This window comes from Sinocyclocheilus grahami, unplaced genomic scaffold (assembly GCF_001515645.1).
Source record: "Sinocyclocheilus grahami isolate Dianchi unplaced genomic scaffold, SAMN03320097.WGS_v1.1 scaffold785.1, whole genome shotgun sequence".
Classification (NCBI taxonomy): Eukaryota; Metazoa; Chordata; class Actinopteri; order Cypriniformes; family Cyprinidae; genus Sinocyclocheilus; species Sinocyclocheilus grahami.
This window is the reverse complement of record NW_015505964.1, coordinates 110,164-130,236: the sequence shown is the minus strand read 5'-3', so window position 1 is coordinate 130,236 and position 20,073 is coordinate 110,164. Positions and strand designations below refer to the sequence as shown.

The following is a 20,073-nucleotide window of genomic DNA, read 5'->3' as shown; positions in this document are numbered from 1 at the left end:
GCCTATATGCTAATAGCGGACTCTGGAAATCAAAATAGAACTAGTGATAACAAGGCGCTCTGATTGTTTTTGTTGTAGAATACGATAGGGGATATATTCACACGTTATAGAAACGAAAATGATGGTGTATAAAATTGATTTTAAGATAAAAAATAGACGAAAAAGAATTAACTTGATGGAGCTCAAACTCAAAACACACGGCAGCAACAAACAGGAAGTGACATAAGTTGTACTAACTACTTTCGGTTTTTAGAATCACAGGCTCTAATAAAATGCGCTGCACACATCTGAATATTTGGGTTGATCTGTTCTGGAACAGTGTTCGCAACGAAACACACAGCGTCTTCACAACATGGCAGTGGCAGCAACAATAAAGTTATGCCTTCTTGCTTTGCATGAACATTTGGGCGGCGTTATGCAAATCTTCCCACATCGTGTTCTTGACATGTGGAGGCGTGTTAGAACGAGCCGTTTTAGAAAGGCGTGGTTGACTCTTAACTTTAATAAAGAATATCTCTTTGGATTTGAGACTTTAGTCTTTGCAACTTTACAGATCTTCTTTATGCACCAAGAGCTTGTAACACTGCAAAGTATATATATATATATATATATATATATATATATATATATATATATATACATATATATATGCAAACTTATTCTCTGCCAGCAGGAGGCGCTGTTGGAGTGGTAGAGATCAAGGTTTCCCCCGGTAAGGGCTGTACACAAAGCAGGGCTTGCTCAAGAAAACACTGCTCTATCAGACATTACATGCTAAATTAAATGAAAATGACATCCAATTTTCTGAAGACAGTCGGTTTCCTTCACAAATACAGTGATATAAAAACACCCGCACTCAATGTTTGGGAAACACTGTAGTCTCATAATTGAAGTGTAAATTCTGCAGATTACATCATTGTCCAGTATTGTCAGTAATTTATTATAAAAAAAATTTCATAATTGTAACATACATATTTACATACATAATTATTCAGGTGCATGTGTAATAACTTGCAAAAACTTGAGGTTATAGCAGCACTTCTTCTTCGTCGTCGTCTTGTCTGATGCACTCAACCAAGCTTCTAACCACGACCTCGCCCCTCCCCACCCCAGCCATTCGAATTTCCATAGGCGGGAATTATTTTAATGATATTCTAATGGGCCGCTTTGTGATATCACAAAACCCGGAAAACAAACGCTGTAGTCCAAACGAGCCGTTTGTTGTAGTTCTTGAAAAGGGATTTAAAAAACCCCGAAATATCTCCCTTTGGAGTGGACTTTGAGATTTGTACGTTTGAAGATCTTTTTTATGCCCAAACATACACGCTACACACTGACTAAAATTCAAAAAGTGAAAAAGCATAATAGGACCCCTTTAAACCGCAAAAGCACATTTCATTACACCAAATACACAAAATAACGTTCTTTTTAGCAACATCATATTACCCCTTTAACATCAAAATTTTATTAAATTACAATTTAGTTAAACTATAGACTATTGTTAATCTCAATTATTTGTAGCACAATTAATTTTTAATCAGCAACACTCCCTTTCTGGAATCTTGCATATTTAATGAAAGTTACTGTATTTACTGGCTTTACAGGAGCTGAAAAATATAACTTTACACATGTAAGGTTAATAAGTGATTTTCTCTTGTGACATCTCTCGGACATGGTTGTGTTAATGAATTTGGTCTTGGTAGAAAAGATCTGCTACACTGTTGCTGTTAATTGCTGCTACTACAGCTACTGCAGCAGAGCAAGTACAGAGACTTACTACTGCCAATACAACCACATACATACTGTAACATACATGAAATTACCTCACAAAAAGCAGGAGACACAAGAAATGGACAATACAAGCCAATAAATGCATGCTGCTGAGTGTAAGAAAACAAGCTCCTGCATCAGCAGATATGCATGTATCAGCACACATGAACGTAAGCATGACAGGACAGGTCAAAACACACCCCAAACAAGCAGATCTACCACCAAGACATATGTACTGCTGCTGCGCCAAAGAGCCAAGACAACCACATGTTTAACTATCTATGTGTGCCTCTCAATGTGTGCCATAACAGGGGCTGACCCCTTACAAAAATTAGCCATGGTTTAACTACAAATATAAAAAAACAATGGTTAATATAGTTCAACAATGGTAACCACAAATTAACCCTGGTTTCTATGTACTTGAGCTTTTATCTCAGTGCAAACCCTGTCCTATAGACTTTCATTTTAAGTGTGTTACTGTAAATGCTAATCGATTGAGCTTAACTTGATTGAGCTTAACTTGTTTTTAACCCAAAAAAATCCTGTAATGTTAATTAAATGAGTATCACCTCAATTCTCTCCACTCTCAGAGCTTGTGAATCGAGAGCAGTCAAAACCACTTTGACCTCTGTGGTCTCCCATAAGTCCCTTTTATCCCACTGGCCTCATTCAATCTGAAGACAACAACTTTTCCCAGGCACACGTGTTTGCATGCCTAGACCCCTGCAGCTACTCTGGCTCTGCCCAGGCTTTGTTAAAAAAAAAAAAAAAACCTTGTCAAAACTGCCTGGCTCTGAATGGCTAATTGTGAGATTTTGAATGGGCCATCCCCGGAGGATTAGTTTGATGTGGAAAGTACCCATGGTTCCTCACTTTGAGCTTTAAAATCTCTGTGTTCATGTTTTTTCCCCCTTTGACCGCAAGGGGTTGGAGAACACCGACATCTCAGCAAATCCAAAGAAGCAAGCAGAAGACTCTACTCACAGTGCAAATCCACAAAAAGAGCATATAAGTGGGAAGAGGACAGTTTCCACCAGGTAACAGTCAGCTAGTTTAAGTTGTCTAAGGTTGAAGGGTTAGTTCAGCCAAAAATTTAAATTCTGTCGTTTACCCATCCTCACATTGTTCCAAACCTGTATGACTTACTTTCTTCTGTGAAACATAAAGGTATTTTAGAAATGTTTGTGTTTTTGTCCATACAGTGAAAGTCAACGGGGTCCAGTATTGTTTTTGTTCTCCTTTGACTTTTAATGTGTGTGGACAAAAAAATATAAATTTTGTATTCCACTGAAGAAAAAATGCATATAGGTATCATATGATATCTCTTTCATTTGGATGTAGTCCCTTCTGAGGTAATTAACACAAGGCTTATTTGTTGGAGTTTATAATCCTCTGTGTTGGTATAGTTTTGATGTGTTTCCTGCCAGGATGGCAGTGAGTCATAGCAGATGAATGCAAAATGCCTGTTTGTCAGATAAGCATCCCTGTGAAGCCTAAGATGGTGTGAAACCGTATCCACTCAAGATCACAAACTACTTCTCCAGCTCATCCTCAATGTATTTTTTTTGACATTGTGTATTCTAGGTTACGCAGAATGAGCAGAAAGTGAGAAAGAGGCAGTGTTTTGAGGGCACAGAGGAGCCAAAATCCGCCACACCAGTTCTGCAGAGACAGGACTCAGGTCAGCTCAGCATCAAAGGCATCCTGAAGAAGAGCCACTCAACTAGTCTGGACACAGAACCCACTGAGCTGGAGCAGATCACAACTCCTGCCATCAAAACCTGCAAGGAGCTGACTGTTGTTGATGGAAAGAGTGGAAAGAATGAAGAGGTTGAGGATGATGATGAGGATAGAGAGAACAAGAGGCTTCAGAGAGAGGAAAGCAGCTCGAGTGAGACTCCTCGCACTCCTTCCCCAGATTCTGTGGACAAAACCCCCTCCATCTCCCAATCTGTAGAAGGGGAGGAGCTAGACAGCAGCCTGGATGGGAGCACAAGCTCCTCCCTAAAAGAGAGGTATGGTGGGAGTAGTCTTTATAATGTTCTTGAGTTTGATTGACAGCTGTGGTAGCTATTTTTTGGGGATGAGTGTGTGGGACAGTGGGAAAATTAGTTTTTATGCTTAAAAGCATTCCTGTAACTCAAACAGTAGAGATGTGTGAGCTAGCAATGCCAAGGCCATGGGTTTGCATTTTATTGGTTCATTCATTCTCTGAGAATCAATGTAATTTTTTTGGATGAAAGTGTCTGGCAAATGTATTATGTTATGGCTGATGCCAATTCTTTGTTAAAAGTCTTATAATTGGTTTGTAACGGCTTTTGACAGCAATTAATCATTTGACTGTGTGACAGACTACAATAATAAAAACATGTATTATGAACATAATGATAAGAAGGATGATTTATGCACTGTTGTTTTGTGTTTGCAAATGTATTTTAAATAATTGAATGACATTTTTTTTTTCATTTTCAATTGTTTAAAATACTATGCTTAGAAAAGTGTGATGTTGGTCTGAAGATATTTTAAGTAGAAAGTATGAATATCAATAAAACAAAATCAGTTAAATAGATTATCAGTCTATCTAAACTGGGTTTTTTTAAATACCCAGCTTTGAATGAACCGACGGAAGTCCATTAATGGGATGTTTGTTATACCACTGACACAGTCTAAACAAGAAGCTGCTTAAAGCTGCACTCCGTAACTTTTTTTGTGTTCAAAATTTACAACATTTCTATAATAAGCGAGTACAGCATGAATCTATTTTCCAAGCCGTGTTTTTGGCTTGTCCTGAATCACTACGGTACACCTATAATAAGTGTTTATATTCTGACTATTTAGACCGGTTTGGGTAGGTACCGCTGCAGAGTAGCCCAGTACCTGCGTGATTCGCCATAGACATAAACAGAGAGAAGTAGCTCCAGCTACAATGTTCTTCCGCAAAACGCACGCAGTTCTGTTTATTAACCGCTAGAGCGCCAAAAGTTACAGACTGCAGCTTTAAGTAGAAAGTTCACTCTCTACGTCTGTAATGTGTCTGTAATATTTAGCCTCTTTGTTTGGCAGGCTGGCAGAGTTGGAGAGTGGTGATGATGACTGGCGGGGCAAGCTGAAGAATAAACTCACCAATGTGGTCCAGTCGTCCCTGGCTGACCGTTACGTCCAGCTGCAGGAAAGTGAGAATGGCTGGAGGAAGAAGGTACCCACACACTCTCTAAAACAGCTTCCACTTCCACTGTTGGTAGCTGAGGAAAATGGGCTGAATTAACCTATTGAAACTCTTCACAGTACTCAAAACTTTTGTTGTTATGTGCAGTTTGGGGTTCATGCAGTGTCTGCGTTTGTTGGCTGTAAGGTGGAGCCAGCATGAAACAATAGACTGCAGAAGAAGCTCTCTCGATGTGAGGAGGGGTTAGTGGGATGGTAAATCCACAGGGAAGGGTGGGGGAGGAAGAGTTAGTTTCCAGTGCTGAATCAGCAAGTTCTTCTGCTGGGCTGTCCTGCTGAGAAGGGGGTGTGAGCACAGGAGCAGGATTTCCACTCAGCTTTACCAGTTCCTGGAATCTGATCAGCATATCCAGTTACATGTATTTCTAGATCAAGTCACCTTTATTTGTATAGTGCTTTATACAATACTGGTTGTGTCAAAGCAGCTTTACAGTGTCAAACAGGAAAATAGTTTGTCAATAATGCAAGAAGACAATAACAGAGTATTTTTTCCAAATAAAGTCAGTTCATTGATGATTCAGTGATGTCATCATCTAGTTCAGCTGTCTTCCAATAGTGTCTGTGCAGTTAGTCAAGTGTCCCCAACTAAGCAAGCCAAAGGCAACAGTGGCAAGGAACAAGATTACTGTTTTTTTTCTGTATTTTTGATCAAATACATGCAGCCTTGATGAGCATAAGAGCATTCTTTAAAAAGCATTACAAGTCTTATTGATCCCAAACTTTTGAGCTGTAGTGTGTGTGTGTGTGTGTGTGTGTGTGTATGTATGTATATATATATATAATACTTTTTTGCCCCACTGTACATACATACATACATACATACATACATACATACATACATACATACATACATACATGTATGTATGTGTGTGTGTATATATATATATATATATATATATATATATATATACCTGTATATAAAAATAAAGAAGAAAATTACAAACCATAAGACAAATACAATAGATACAAATTAAATATTAAATACACTCGTTTTTCTAATACAGTAGGTTTAACATGTATACATGTATTTAACATATTTTGTTGTTTGATTAACATTAATGAGACAGACAGGTATTTAATTAGGCTGCTGTCCCTTTAAGACCGCATGAACGTAATATTCTGACCGAGCGGCAACCTCCCGCTCTCTCTCGTGAAGCCAACAAGGAAGTGACTTAAACTTTAATTAGTCAACTGGCCGCTAGAGGCTGGCTGCAAAAGGGAGTCAACCCCCATAGACTGCTGTCACCACCATCGAGCTAGGTGGGTGTGGTTTCAACAACCTGCCCATCTTCGATTATCCGGGAGTGACGCGTTGCCAAGATGGCAATTAGTCTATTCTTGCGTGACAGCGACAACACTACTACTACTTGCTATCACCCAGTCGTAAAGAAGTTTTGAAATACGGGACAAAACATGATTTTTTCAAAATAAGTCGGGACACTAAAAATAGAGCTGAAATACAGGACTGTCCCGGGAAAAACGGGACGTCTGGTCACCCTAAGAATGAAGCACTAGATAGCGTGAATGCATTATTTTCCTTGAACAGTACAATCACACAAATTGAAAAGAGTTGGAATATAGTGCATGTAGACTACTTTCATGTTTTTTGGGAAATTGGAATGCTTTTTTGGAATTGTTGTTATATCAAAAGAGCTGTTTAAAGATTCTTCGTTAGTATAAATTTATATATAAAAATAATTTAAAATGATTATTTTATATGTACAATTTATATTATGTAGGCTTAATACATAATAAATAATATGTAGGCTTGGAACAACACGAGTAATTAATGAAAGAATTAAAAATTTGGGGTGAGCATATTTTCAGTACCACTCCTAGTGAGATTTTCTTAAAGGGGTGGTTGATTACGTTTTTTTTACGAACTTTAGTTAGTGTGTAATGTTGTTTTTAGAGCATAAACAACGTCTGCAAAGTTACAACGCTCAAAGTTCAATGCAAAGGGAGATATTTTCTTTTAAATAAATCGCTGTTTAAGGACTACAAAAAAGGCTGGTAGGGACTACAACGAGCTTCTTCCTGAAATGTACATAAACCCCGCCCGCGGGAACAAGCAACAAAGGGAGCAAGGCCATGTTGGGCTGCTTTAGAGAAGAGGAAGAGATGTTGAGGTAAAGTGTTTGTTGCCATGCCGTCAAAAAGCTGTTATTTTCACCTCGATTGCAGGTCCTCTTTGTTGGTTAAAATAAAAAAAATTTAAAATGTATTTTTAACTCTGTTCCTGGCAATTATATTCCCAATATAGCTCTCTGTACTGCACATTTTACGGCACACAGCTTCCTCAATCTACACGAGTTCAATGCCTGTACACTAGATTTTGTTAATAAGCAACCACTTCTTACTTTTACAAATTAAACAATTACTTTACTAAAATGCTACAATTGTGCTGTACTAATGCTTTAATCAGGATAAAGCCATATATCAAAAGCAAACAAACCGCAGCAATTACAAATAACAGTGTATCTAAAAAGTATGAGACCACTACAAACAAATAAACATACCATTCTGAAACGTCTTGTAAGAGCTGCGTGTTTACAGGTTTTGCTCTATCCTCTTCACTAATATTCTCTGGGTCTGAACAATCTGGACTCAAACTGATAAGGCAAAATTGACGCCATTGTTTACCATACACTGGAGCACATGCAACTACCCATAATGTTAAGGAGGCGTGACATTTCCAAACAACGTGCACTAGGCAGTTGGGACTCACAACACACTGGGCCAGCTAACCAATCTGAGACCATTGCGTATTTCTGAGGGAGGAGCTTCATAGAACCAGGAACTCAATAGACCATTTTGACAAGAACAGAAACAGCGGTGTAGAATAAAGGTAAAGGTAGGTGTTGAAAAAAATGCATTTTTAAAAAAAAATAAGCATGAACACATTACACTGCACCCCATAAACACAATTAAGCCTTAGAAAAAAGCTGATCAACCACCCCTTTAACATATTTAGCAAGGTAATACCCTTGAGTCTACTTTATTGTTCAGAACAAGTTTGTTTTCTACCAAAAATTAGAAAATGCTGTGCAGTGGGTCCAGAATCCTTAGCGATGCCACTGGTCCTATGTAAGAATGACTTAACGAGAAGAACATGATAAATTCATTCTTTCCAGTCTCACACTGCTTCCATTATTCCGAGTGGGGTAAAAGATAAATTTGTGCCAAATTTCTGTGAATAATCTTCTTTTGGTCTGGGCCTCAAGCTGACTCTGAGGAACCCGCTGTCTGGCTGGCTGAAGACCTGGGCCCGTATTCACAAAACATTTTCTCTTACCACTAAGAGTTCTCCTAAATAGCAGTAAAAGTTTTTAGCTAAGAGTTTTCTCTTAAAACCTATTCACAAAGCTGCTGAGACAAACTTTTACTAAGGAATGGACAGAAGTCTTAAAGGGTTAGTTCACCCAAAAATTTAAATTAGGCAGTGTTTTACTCACCCCAGAGGCATCCTAGGTGTATATGAATTTCCTCTTTCAGACGAATCCAGTCGGAGTTATATTAAAAATTGTCCTGGCTATTTCAAGCTCTATCATTGCAATCAGCAGGTGTTGCAGTGCTTCAGTCCAAAAGAAGTTCAATAAAAAGCACCCATCCATAAAAAAAAAGTGTCTCACACGGCTCCAGGGGTTGAACAAAGGCCTCCTTTAGCGAATCGATGCGTTTTTGTAAGACAAATATCCATATTCAAAACATAATAATCACTTTAATCTAGCTTGCGCCAACACTTGTACACAGAAGCAGCTCCAGGCGGATAACGTATGAGATCAGCATTGCGCATGCACCGGTGAGTCTCGTGAAAACCAACGTTTGTTAATAGGAGAAAAGGAAGCAAAGTTTCTTTTCGTTTGCTTTGGTGAATAGATTGAGGAACACGCTCAAAACTATTCTTTATTCGCCAATTTATTTCCCTTTGAATTACTGCAGTTTATCTCCGTTCAGCTATCGGTGACTGAGATTCCCTGTCGGGAGTATAGCTATTGAATGGCACTGGAACACGCAATGACATCAATTCAGATATAAACAAGGCATTACAGAAAAATGAGGAACACGCTCAATTTTGACCTTATTGTACGATCTCAGATGTTAACTTTAAGTTCACTTACTGCAGTTTAACAATGGAGTGGCGGACTCGAGTTACAGCCTTCTCTGCATTCATTCATCAAACGGCTGCACGCTGCTTACGTCACACATACAGTCTCGACTCCGACGTACAGTGCATTCAGGCTATAAATTTATGTGTGTGTGTTACCTGGAAATCAAACCCACGACCTTTTGCGCTGCTAACGCAATGCTCTATCACTGTTTTCTATTTGAATTGGTTCACTTAAAAGTTTCACTCTCTATAGATTATTGTTCATGTCTGTAATAAGGCAAGCATACACTGAGTTTCGAAGTGACATGCTCAAGTTCACAGAGTCTGAGATGGCAGAAAGCACATCCTGTTTGATTTCATTATTTTACAAAAGCGCAACGTTTCGTTGTTATTGAGTGCACACCATAGACTGTAAAAAAACGGTGCACATGAATAAACGTAGAGTCTTTACAGATACAAAAGATGCATTACTCTTATCTGTATGACCAAAATTGACAAAGTATTTTAAGAGCAAATGATCGCACAGATGGCGCCTCCATCTGTCATGCAGTAGCCGAAGCGCGCCACTGTTCAGCTTCCAGACTCCGCACAAACATGTGAACTGCGCACTTTTTTCTAGGCTAACATTAGATTGAGCTGCCATGTAAAGTTGCTACTACATACATATTTCAGATGATAAGCCATATTAGAAGTTGATGAATGTTAGGTGAGCATATGGATGTCCTGCCCGATGTACTATATTACCACATAGACCAGCCGTTAATGATTTGTCCGTCACATTTTTTTTTCTGCGACTAAGTGACTAATAAAAGTTTGGTAATATGCATATAAACAGCCTTTTAATTAGCAGAGTAGAATAATCATGGCTGATAGTAAGACATGCAAACATAAAAGAAAACCAAACTGGATGCGAGAAAAGCTATATGTTAAGGATAGGGTTATAATAAAAAATCTGGAGCTGGGATAACCTCCAAACCAAAGCCCGATACCTTTTTAAAAGCTCATTATCGTCAAATGTTTCTAAAACGTTTATATTCCGAGGTAGATTGCTGGCAACAGCCATTTTAGGATAGTTCTGATTTGGTCATAGTGACTTAGGAGTCCTCCTCACTACTCCTAACGTTTCACAGATTTAGGAGCTAATTTTAAACGCTTTGTGAAATACTCTTAGAACAAAAATTTAGGATTCTACATTTAGGACTGACACCCATTATTTTTAAGATTTTCTCCTAAATCGGAGAGTTATGAGCTACGTTTAGTCATAAGATGTTTTGTGAATACGGGCCCTGAGCAGTAAGTTTTGTCAGGGAGGTTAGGTCTAACCTGACTCATTCATATTGCTCAGCTTTAGAAAATAGATTAAAATTACTATTATTGTCTGCCAGATGTTTGTTTGATCGCTAATATGTGTTGACCTTGTGCTGGTTCATATTTTTTTTTCTTCTCACATCATTTCAACTCAAATCAGTATTTCATATCCATTTATTTACTTATTTGGCAAGTATCTGCATAATAAGCAGTGTGTGATTATTGTAAAAATGAATCCCTTAAGGAGTCTTCAAGTACCCTCAAAGTCCTTATCACCCTGTCAGGATTTTAGACATGATGTTCAGTACATTATCCCTTATGAAGTTTCTGTTGTGCCATCTGGTGGCTCTATAAATGGGACAGTCATAACTAAATGAAAGCCTGTAAAAACAATCTCCCTAATGTGATTTGACCACAGAATAAACATGTGAGATCCAATAACAAACAGATTTCTGAAGACATGAGAAGACACTGAGACATACAGTTATAAAATCATATAATGTGACAAGAAGCAGGCCTGAATGCAGAAGGGAACATCTATGATTGTGAAAGGACAAATAATGAGATCTTTGCCAAAAAAAATAAATAAATAAAAAGGAGCAGATGTTTTCATTCTTTTTGGCCCTGAAAACAAAGAAAGAAAATAAAAGAATGCAATTCTGGTGTCAGGGGTGCACATTGCACATGCACCCACACACAGCTGCTTCCTTTTAGCCAGGCCAAGCTAAGCCACCGACCATGATGCTATAAAGCTTACGACAGGCCTGTACCAAGCAGACATCCTCATTTGGTTCAGCTTCAATTTTTCTGCCATACAGATTTTACCAATAATTCGAGTCAAAATCACAGGTCTCCCACTGAGCATTGCTGGGCATGGTCAATAAAACTAAATAATTTGGTCACTTTGTCAAATGTTTCATTAGAGATTCCTCAGCAGATGAGGATTAATGTGTTGCCCCTTTACGGATAAATCAAATTACGGCAAAAATCTCGATGAAACCCAGGGATTTGATGCACAGTTTCTAATCCTATCAAGAACGATGAGTCAGTTTGTCTCTGTCTTTTTAATCTTTTATTTGCTCTGTCTCACACTTTTTGAGTGCTCACTAGAAACTGTTTGAAAAATGTGAGCTCCGAGCCGGATGAAAACATTTTATGGGAATTCCATTCTATGAGGAACCTGCTTGGGAACTGTAATATTGACCTCATCCCAGTCTCTCACCTTTCACATTTTTTCAATCTCTCTTTCTCTGTTCAGTCCCCCTGGAGGTGCTCCTAGCTTTGCACCTCTTTAGTCATGAGTCTGACATCCAGTCACACCATCTAATCGCTCCTCTGGAGCTCTAGACTGTCATTGACTTACATGATGAACAGTTTGCCTGGTGAGCTCTTGGCTTTAGGTGATTTTTATTTGAGTGTTAAGTTGTTTTAGATGTCTTTGGATTGAAGATGACTGAGTCCTTATAGTTGTCTGTTCTGATTTCTTCTCCTCTACCTTGACTTACCTTCTAACCAGATGAATCTCATGAAAACGGTCAAGAAATACCCATTAAAATTGCCCAAAAATTATTATAATTTTTTTTTAATTATTATTCTGTCTGTTAGCTTTTAGACGATACATATAATTGTATACTTGTCTAAAGATATTGGGTGCTAAAATTATTAATATATATATATATATACATATATATATATTGTATACAATATTATTTTTCTATTTGAATTAGGACCCAGACTTTTTTGTGAGATTCACCCAAGTGTATTCAGAAAGACCTTTTTGTCCCTCTGTCTTTACCCCCTCTGTCATTCGTTTTTCAACCCAGGCACCTGCTCTATCTACTCTGCTTTCACTATCTGCCTCCGCATAGTTTGTAGTGCTCCACTCCCAGGTGAGTAATGCTATACATTAAGTTCTGTGCTAGTGTTTGTTTTCTTGTTGATGCATTATGCATGTTGTGTTGTCTCAATTATATATATATATATACAGTATATATATATATATATATATATATATATATATATATATATATATATATATATATATATATATATGCCTGCTATTACACTGCAAAAAAATCATGTCTTGTGGCACTGGCAGATTGTTTCTGACTTTTTTTTCTGCTACAAGACAAAATACCCTTTGTATTCAAGATGCACCCTGAAAACAAGTGTTTAGTGTTTATATCAGATAAAATGTATCTTGTTTCAAGGACTTTTAGATATTTTCACTTGAAAACAATATGATTTTTTTTTTAAGTGTTAAGAACATTGTACTGTAAGAACTGTAACATTGACCTCAGCCCAGTCTCTCAACTTTCACATTTTTTTCAATTTCTCTTTCTCTGTTCAGTCCCCCTGGAGGTGCTCCTAGCTTTGCACCTCTTTAGTCACGACTCTGACATCCAGTTCCCATCAACAAAAAAATATATATATACAGTATATATATTATTGTATACAATATTATTTTTCTATTTGAATTAGGATCCAGACTTTTTTGTGAGATTCACCCAAGTGTATTCAGAAAGACTTTTTGTCCTCTGTCTTTACCCCCTCTGTCATTCCTTTTTCAACCAAGGTACCTGCTCTATCTTCTCTGCTTTCACTATCTGCCTCCGCATAGTTTGTAGTGCTCCACTCCCAGGTGAGTAATGCTATACATTAAGTTCTGTGCTAGTGTTTGTTTTTTTTGATGCATTATGCATGTTGTGTTGTCTCAATTATATATATATATATACAGTATATGCCTGCTATTACACTGCAAAAAAAAGTCTTGTGACACTGGCAGATTGTTTCTGACTTATTTTTTCTGCTACAAGACAAAATACCCTTTGTATTCAAGATGCACCCTGAAAACATGTGTTTATATCAGATAAAACGTATCTTGTTTCAAGGACTTTTAGATATTTTTACTTGAAAACAATATGAAAAGTATTTTTTTTTTTTAAATGTAAGATTTTTTTTTGTGGTGTACTGACAAATTATTCCGTGTGTCTGCTTCTGCATTTAGTTAAATGTGTTTTTTTATTTTACCTGAGTACTTCATGCTTAAGTGCGTAAGAGACTGTCAGTATCTCTTTTTAGATATAACATAGCCCTGGTTCCTGAGTTTCATGGAAAAATGTTGTCTTCCTGTGAGGAATACTCCAATTCCTCCTGCCCCACAACACCAGGAATAAATCATTTGCTTAAAATCTTTACTGCTTTTGGCACATATGTATGTGCACAAGTGTGTACACGTGTATGCATGTTCAAATTCCTGTTAAAGGACTGGGGACACAACAAATATTATTTATCCACTGGGTTTTGAACATTGTGGAAGTTACAAGGGATTTTTCCCCACTCAAGCATAGAAAGGGACACCTGTGATGACTATATGTTCCAGATGTGGGGAGACAGTAAGCAGTGTGGGCCTTCTCAGTCGCAGTCTGAGTAACAGACTCCAGTATCAGATTAACTGTTATTGTTTAACAGATTAACACACTCCACATGGGGCCCATTTATGAAGTGTCTGATTCATGATGTGAGAGTGGCTGATGATGGATGGATGATTTCATTCTGACACTTTGTAGCACTGTTTGTCTGGAGGATCTGATTTTGAGTAAATTGTAATTGTTTTGTTATTCAAAACAACGTTTAAGAAGTGAAATATCTGGTTTTAGAGTCACCAAATGAAAGACACCAAATTTCAGATTACCTCAGATTTGGAGAAATATATTCTCAGTGGGAGAACTCATAATCCAAATCATCTTTCCTCATATTAAGTAAATTAGACATTTGAAAGCTGTTAAATATATCTGTGTTGATGAGTAGCTTCATATTGCACTTCAACTGCTTCAGCCCTACATTTAAAATCTAATGTGGTCTCATGTAATTTAGGCTATCCACATGCAGGCACTTGTCCCTCTAATTAAAATTCCCTCCAGACCATGTCAGCTAAATTGAATAAACCATTTGGGCTATTTTTCTGTTTAAAGAAACCAGCCATATCAAGCCCTGCAAATTCCTGGAAAATATATTTGTTATAGCATATCAGCACCATAACATTTACAGTGAACTTACTGGGACTGAATCAGCAAGGCAGAGATACATGTTTCTACATTTGCCAAAGGACCACAGGCCATTTAGCCAACACAGTTAAGGCCATGTCCACACGTACCCAGGTATTTTTATAAACAGAGTTTTTCCTTCTTCCGTTTTAAAAAAAATCTCCGTCCACGTGAAAACGCAAGTGCATGCTATGAAGCACTGTCAAGAGCATGCCAAACCAACATGTGGCGACATAATCTCAACCGTAAAGCCATGTTGGTCAAACATAAGCATGAAAAAGTTTCCAGTAGGCGGAGATAACAGTGCAGGCTCCAACGTCACAAGCCAAAAACTCTCGCTGTCTACACGATAACATTGCAACCAAAGTTTTTGAAAATCTTCACCCTGGCAGGAGTTTTCAAAAATGTTTGTTTCAGTGACCTGGTGCTGCGTTTGCGTGTGGACGAACGGCCAAACCACATAGAAAAGGCTGTGGCTTTAAAATAACCGCGTTCGTGTGGTTCTTTTGTGCTAACAGCCTCCTTTACACCTGGCATTAGTTTTTAAAATTGTTGGGGTGGGTCTGTTTACAGTGCCAGTAGTACCAAATCAATTCTGTACCCGCTTGTCTCGCTCCTGTCGAATTACAAAATAGTGATGTTACGTTCGTGAACGAATCATTCTTTTTGACCGAATCTTTTAGGTGAACGAATCGTTCTCGTTCATGTAATACATTAGGTATGAAGGTAAATGACGTCAAAAGATTTGCATGTGCAGGGTAGTATTTGTGGTAGTGTACATAAGACTGTAAGCGTAAATACAATTTTCATGCGCAAGAGAAGCTTTGTAAAGGTGTCAATTGTTTCAAGCGCAAGAAAAAAAATATTTGCAGCATTTTATTGTTATTCATAAGTGTAATTCATGTATTGTGAAACTGCAGCTTCAAGCTAACGCAAAAAAAATATGATATGCATTCTTCTGACTTCTATTTTTCCACACTTACACTTTTGCCATGTTTTTTTCGCCAAAAGACAGTCAAAAGCACTGCAAGCCAGTGAACAGTGATTTGCAAGCGAAAACAACAGTTTAAAGAACTGAAAAACGGATTGACTGCGTAGAACCAATCTGTATGTGTAAAAAAACAAACTGTTGCAAATGGCTAAATTACTTGTATATGTAGCGCAAAAAGTTCCCGAAATAAACCGATATGTACAGCTCCGTCTTTCTTTTCTCTGCGCTTACAATTTTGGCACGATTCTCTCACTAACCGAGTTTTGCAAGTGCCAGGGGAGGGCGTGTCCACCTTTTTCTTGTAGCCAATCAAATAAGGCTATCGCTGACTCTCCATTTACTCTTATCTGATTGGTTCAATAAACACATCATACGCCAAGACATTTATCTTCATTTAGTTCAGGATTGTTCTTGCTGCCGGAATGGTACTTTTAACGTACACATACAATAAAAAAGTAAATTAAAAAATAACAACTTAATTAAAACATGATATTTTATAAGTTGTGTACCATTAGGCTGTGTTCATACTGAATTTCGAACTGTGTAGTTTCCTTCTCCTCCTCAACAGGCTAAATGATATATTAGCTGTCTACACGATAACATTGCAACCAAAGTTTTTGAAAATCTTCACCCTGGCAGGAGTTTTCAAAAATGTTTGTTTCAGTGACCTGGTGCTGCGTTTGCGTGTGGACGAACGGCCAAACCACATAGAAAAGGCTGTGGCTTTAAAATAACCGCGTTCGTGTGGTTCTTTTGTGCTAACAGCCTCCTTTACACCTGGCATTAGTTTTTAAAATTGTTGGGGTGGGTCTGTTTACAGTGCCAGTAGTACCAAATCAATTCTGTACCCGCTTGTCTCGCTCCTGTCGAATTACAAAATAGTGATGTTACGTTCGTGAACGAATCATTCTTTTTGACCGAATCTTTTAGGTGAACGAATCGTTCTCGTTCATGTAATACATTAGGTATGAAGGTAAATGACGTCAAAAGATTTGCATGTGCAGGGTAGTATTTGTGGTAGTGTACATAAGACTGTAAGCGTAAATACAATTTTCATGCGCAAGAGAAGCTTTGTAAAGGTGTCAATTGTTTCAAGCGCAAGAAAAAAAATATTTGCAGCATTTTATTGTTATTCATAAGTGTAATTCATGTATTGTGAAACTGCAGCTTCAAGCTAACGCAAAAAAAATATGATATGCATTCTTCTGACTTCTATTTTTCCACACTTACACTTTTGCCATGTTTTTTTCGCCAAAAGACAGTCAAAAGCACTGCAAGCCAGTGAACAGTGATTTGCAAGCGAAAACAACAGTTTAAAGAACTGAAAAACGGATTGACTGCGTAGAACCAATCTGTATGTGTAAAAAAACAAACTGTTGCAAATGGCTAAATTACTTGTATATGTAGCGCAAAAAGTTCCCGAAATAAACCGATATGTACAGCTCCGTCTTTCTTTTCTCTGCGCTTACAATTTTGGCACGATTCTCTCACTAACCGAGTTTTGCAAGTGCCAGGGGAGGGCGTGTCCACCTTTTTCTTGTAGCCAATCAAATAAGGCTATCGCTGACTCTCCATTTACTCTTATCTGATTGGTTCAATAAACACATCATACGCCAAGACATTTATCTTCATTTAGTTCAGGATTGTTCTTGCTGCCGGAATGGTACTTTTAACGTACACATACAATAAAAAAGTAAATTAAAAAATAACAACTTAATTAAAACATGATATTTTATAAGTTGTGTACCATTAGGCTGTGTTCATACTGAATTTCGAACTGTGTAGTTTCCTTCTCCTCCTCAACAGGCTAAATGATATATTAGTTTATTGTAATATTATGTTGCAATTTTGATGATACTTAAAGAAGGTCTAGTATCTGCACTAGCCTAATTCATGCATAATTTCACCTGTCTACTGATCCATTTTTTTAACACAGATTTGGTCCAATAATAATTGAACCAACAGAACCAACAATAATGTTTTTTCTTTTATTTAATATGTTGTAATTTCAGGGGGATTTTACGAAATATTACTAAAATATTTATTAAAATATTTATCTCTAACTTATTCACCATTTATCATCTGTAATACTATCGTGTAACCACTAGATGGCTGTTTAGCTCTCTATATATACAGTAAACATTTAAACATGGCTGTGTGTTTCCTATATTGGCTGGGAACTTTGGATTCCCACATAATTAGTTACTTGAATTTGGATATATATTTAGACATTATTAAATACATATTTATAAAAGTTTTTGCATTAGTCAAATCTGGACACAAAGAAAGCATTTTGTTACTCATTCTTGCTTCATAATAGCTTGATCAGTCACATGAAAGTAATCAGGATCAATACTGCAATTTCAAAATATACAATTGAGTGTTAAATACCATAAACAGAAACATGGTCTGAAAAATGGACAAATTCATATTTAAGTAGCTATATTGGCATAGTAAAAATGTTTTACAAAGTATAGTACTCTGATCCCATAGTGTTGAGCATTGTCACATAACATCATTTTGATTATAAAGTTTTTATAAGATTATGAAATTTCAATGTAAAGCCAAACCAAACCAAATAATGTTAACACCGGCTCACAATTCAGTATGAACACATGGGAGTCTAGCCTAAAGGAACACAGCTTATGAAAGGGGCATGTTTTAATTAAGTTGTTATTTTTTTATTTATTTTTTACTGTACGTGTACATTAAAAAAAACATTCCGGCAGCAAGAACGATCCTGAACTAAATTAAGATAAATATCTTGGCATATGATGTGTTTATTGAACCAATCAGATAAGAGTAAATGGAGAGTCAGTGAGAGCCTAATTTTATTGGCTACAAGAAGTTGGTGGACCCGCCCTCCCGTCGCGCTTGCATAACTCGGTCAGTGAGAGAATCGTGCCAAAACTGTAAATGCTAATTAAAGAAAGACGGAGCTGTACATATCGGATTATTTCGGGAACTTTTTGCCCTACATACACAACAAGTAATTTAGACATTTGCAAGTTTGTTTTTTTACACATACAGATTGGTTCTATGCAGTCAATCCATTTTGCAGTTCTTTAAACTGTTGTTTTCGCTTGCAAATCACTGTTCACTGGCTTGCAGTGCTTTTGACTGTCTTTTGGCGAAAAAACACATGGCAAAATGTGAACGTGGACAAATGGAATTCAGAAGAATGCAGATCATATTTATTTTGCGTTAGCATGAAGCTGCAGTTTCACAATACATGAATTACACTTATGAATAAGTAAAATGCTACAAATATTTTTTTCTTGTGCTTGAAACACGAGTTACACCATTACAAAGCTTCTCTTACCTTGTCTATGTATATGGAGGACCAAACCTGCATAAATAAATAAATGTGTGTATAAATACACGTATTCTTGTTTAAATGCATATATAAATAATTAAACGTGTGATGAAAGTAGTCAAATAAATAAAATAAATTGGTGGTCAAATGGAAAATGTTTAAGGAAATGCTTAACTCATCCTAACTGTTTTCTTTTAATCACTCATTTATTTCTGAATGTAGTTCCGCATTTATTTTTCCTCTGCACAACATGCTAATGAGAGGGTGTCAACCATGGACTTGGTCGGGGCTTGTGATAGCTGGGGGCGTGGCTTTCCCGCTGATATGAAATGCATGGTGTAAATCCAGTATAGCCTAGCCTAGTAAAGTCAGTTTTGCCGTTCAACAGAGCAAGATACATAGAAAAATTGAGCCGTATTGTCCGTACAGTATCTGTGACTTTACAAACGATGCAAGGGAATGGCCAGAGGTGTCATTTCCCGGCATTCCATATTTGCAAATCTAGGGACCGTCTCTAAAGTTACATACGACATTGGTATACACTTTTCTAACTTCAATAGCATTTGAGGAAAATTACTTACAGTAACACAATCAGCTGTGAAGTGTAAACTGTCAAATCATATATAAATATGTTGTTTATTTCACTACCGAATGGGCTTAAACACAAAATATATACCATAATTTAAAGCTTAATAGCATTTGAGGAGAATGACTTACAGTAACACAACCAACTGTAATGTGTTCGTAGGTCTCAGTTATAATGCACACCTTTTAGATTTTTGATATTTATTAAAATAAATGGTAAATTCATATCTACACTGTAAAAAACTTCCTGTAGAAATTACAGTAACTAACTGGCATCAGTTTGCTCGTAACTCACTGTAATTTTATTTTGTAGCAAAAATACTGTATTTTATTTTACTGTGTCATTTAACTTGCTGTAAATGTATTTACAGTTTATTATTGTTTAACTGTAAAATATTTTATTATTGTATTCATTTTTTGGTCCTTTCTTGAGTAATGCATTTTAAAACAATAGAAAATATACTGTTATACTGTAAAGTTTACTGTAACTGGTTTGCTTCACTTTTCAGTTACTGTAAAACTAAATGCACAAATTGTAAAATTAGCTGTCCCAATAAATAACAATGGGAAAAAAAACAATGATAACTGTGTAACTTCCCCCAAACCTGAAACTTTACATTAAAGAACTATAATACATTAGACTATTTGCAGAATGTAAAGCTATTTATATAGGCAGCACTTCCAGTAAACCTTTTGAGCCCTCTTGAACTGGCTGTCTGTC

General features: G+C 36.9%; 2 protein-coding genes across 2 annotated transcripts in view; both read left to right on the top strand.

Annotated features, from left to right (window-relative positions):
- LOC107561635 (supervillin-like) overlaps positions 1-2,850 on the top strand; it is an 89,989-nt gene extending 87,139 nt beyond the window's left edge. Inside the window, exon 5 of the mRNA XM_016246110.1 lies at positions 2,695-2,850. Within this exon, the coding sequence (XP_016101596.1) occupies positions 2,695-2,811 (117 nt within the window). The 3' untranslated portion in view covers positions 2,812-2,850. The remainder of the gene's footprint in view (positions 1-2,694) is intronic.
- Positions 2,851-3,229: 379 nt separating this feature from the next.
- The window catches only part of svild (supervillin d), a 48,556-nt gene continuing 31,712 nt past the window's right edge, over positions 3,230-20,073 (top strand). Inside the window, exons 1-3 of the mRNA XM_016246107.1 lie at positions 3,230-3,271; positions 3,355-3,785; positions 4,834-4,966. Of these exons, the coding sequence (XP_016101593.1) occupies positions 3,230-3,271; positions 3,355-3,785; positions 4,834-4,966 (606 nt within the window). The remainder of the gene's footprint in view (positions 3,272-3,354; positions 3,786-4,833; positions 4,967-20,073) is intronic.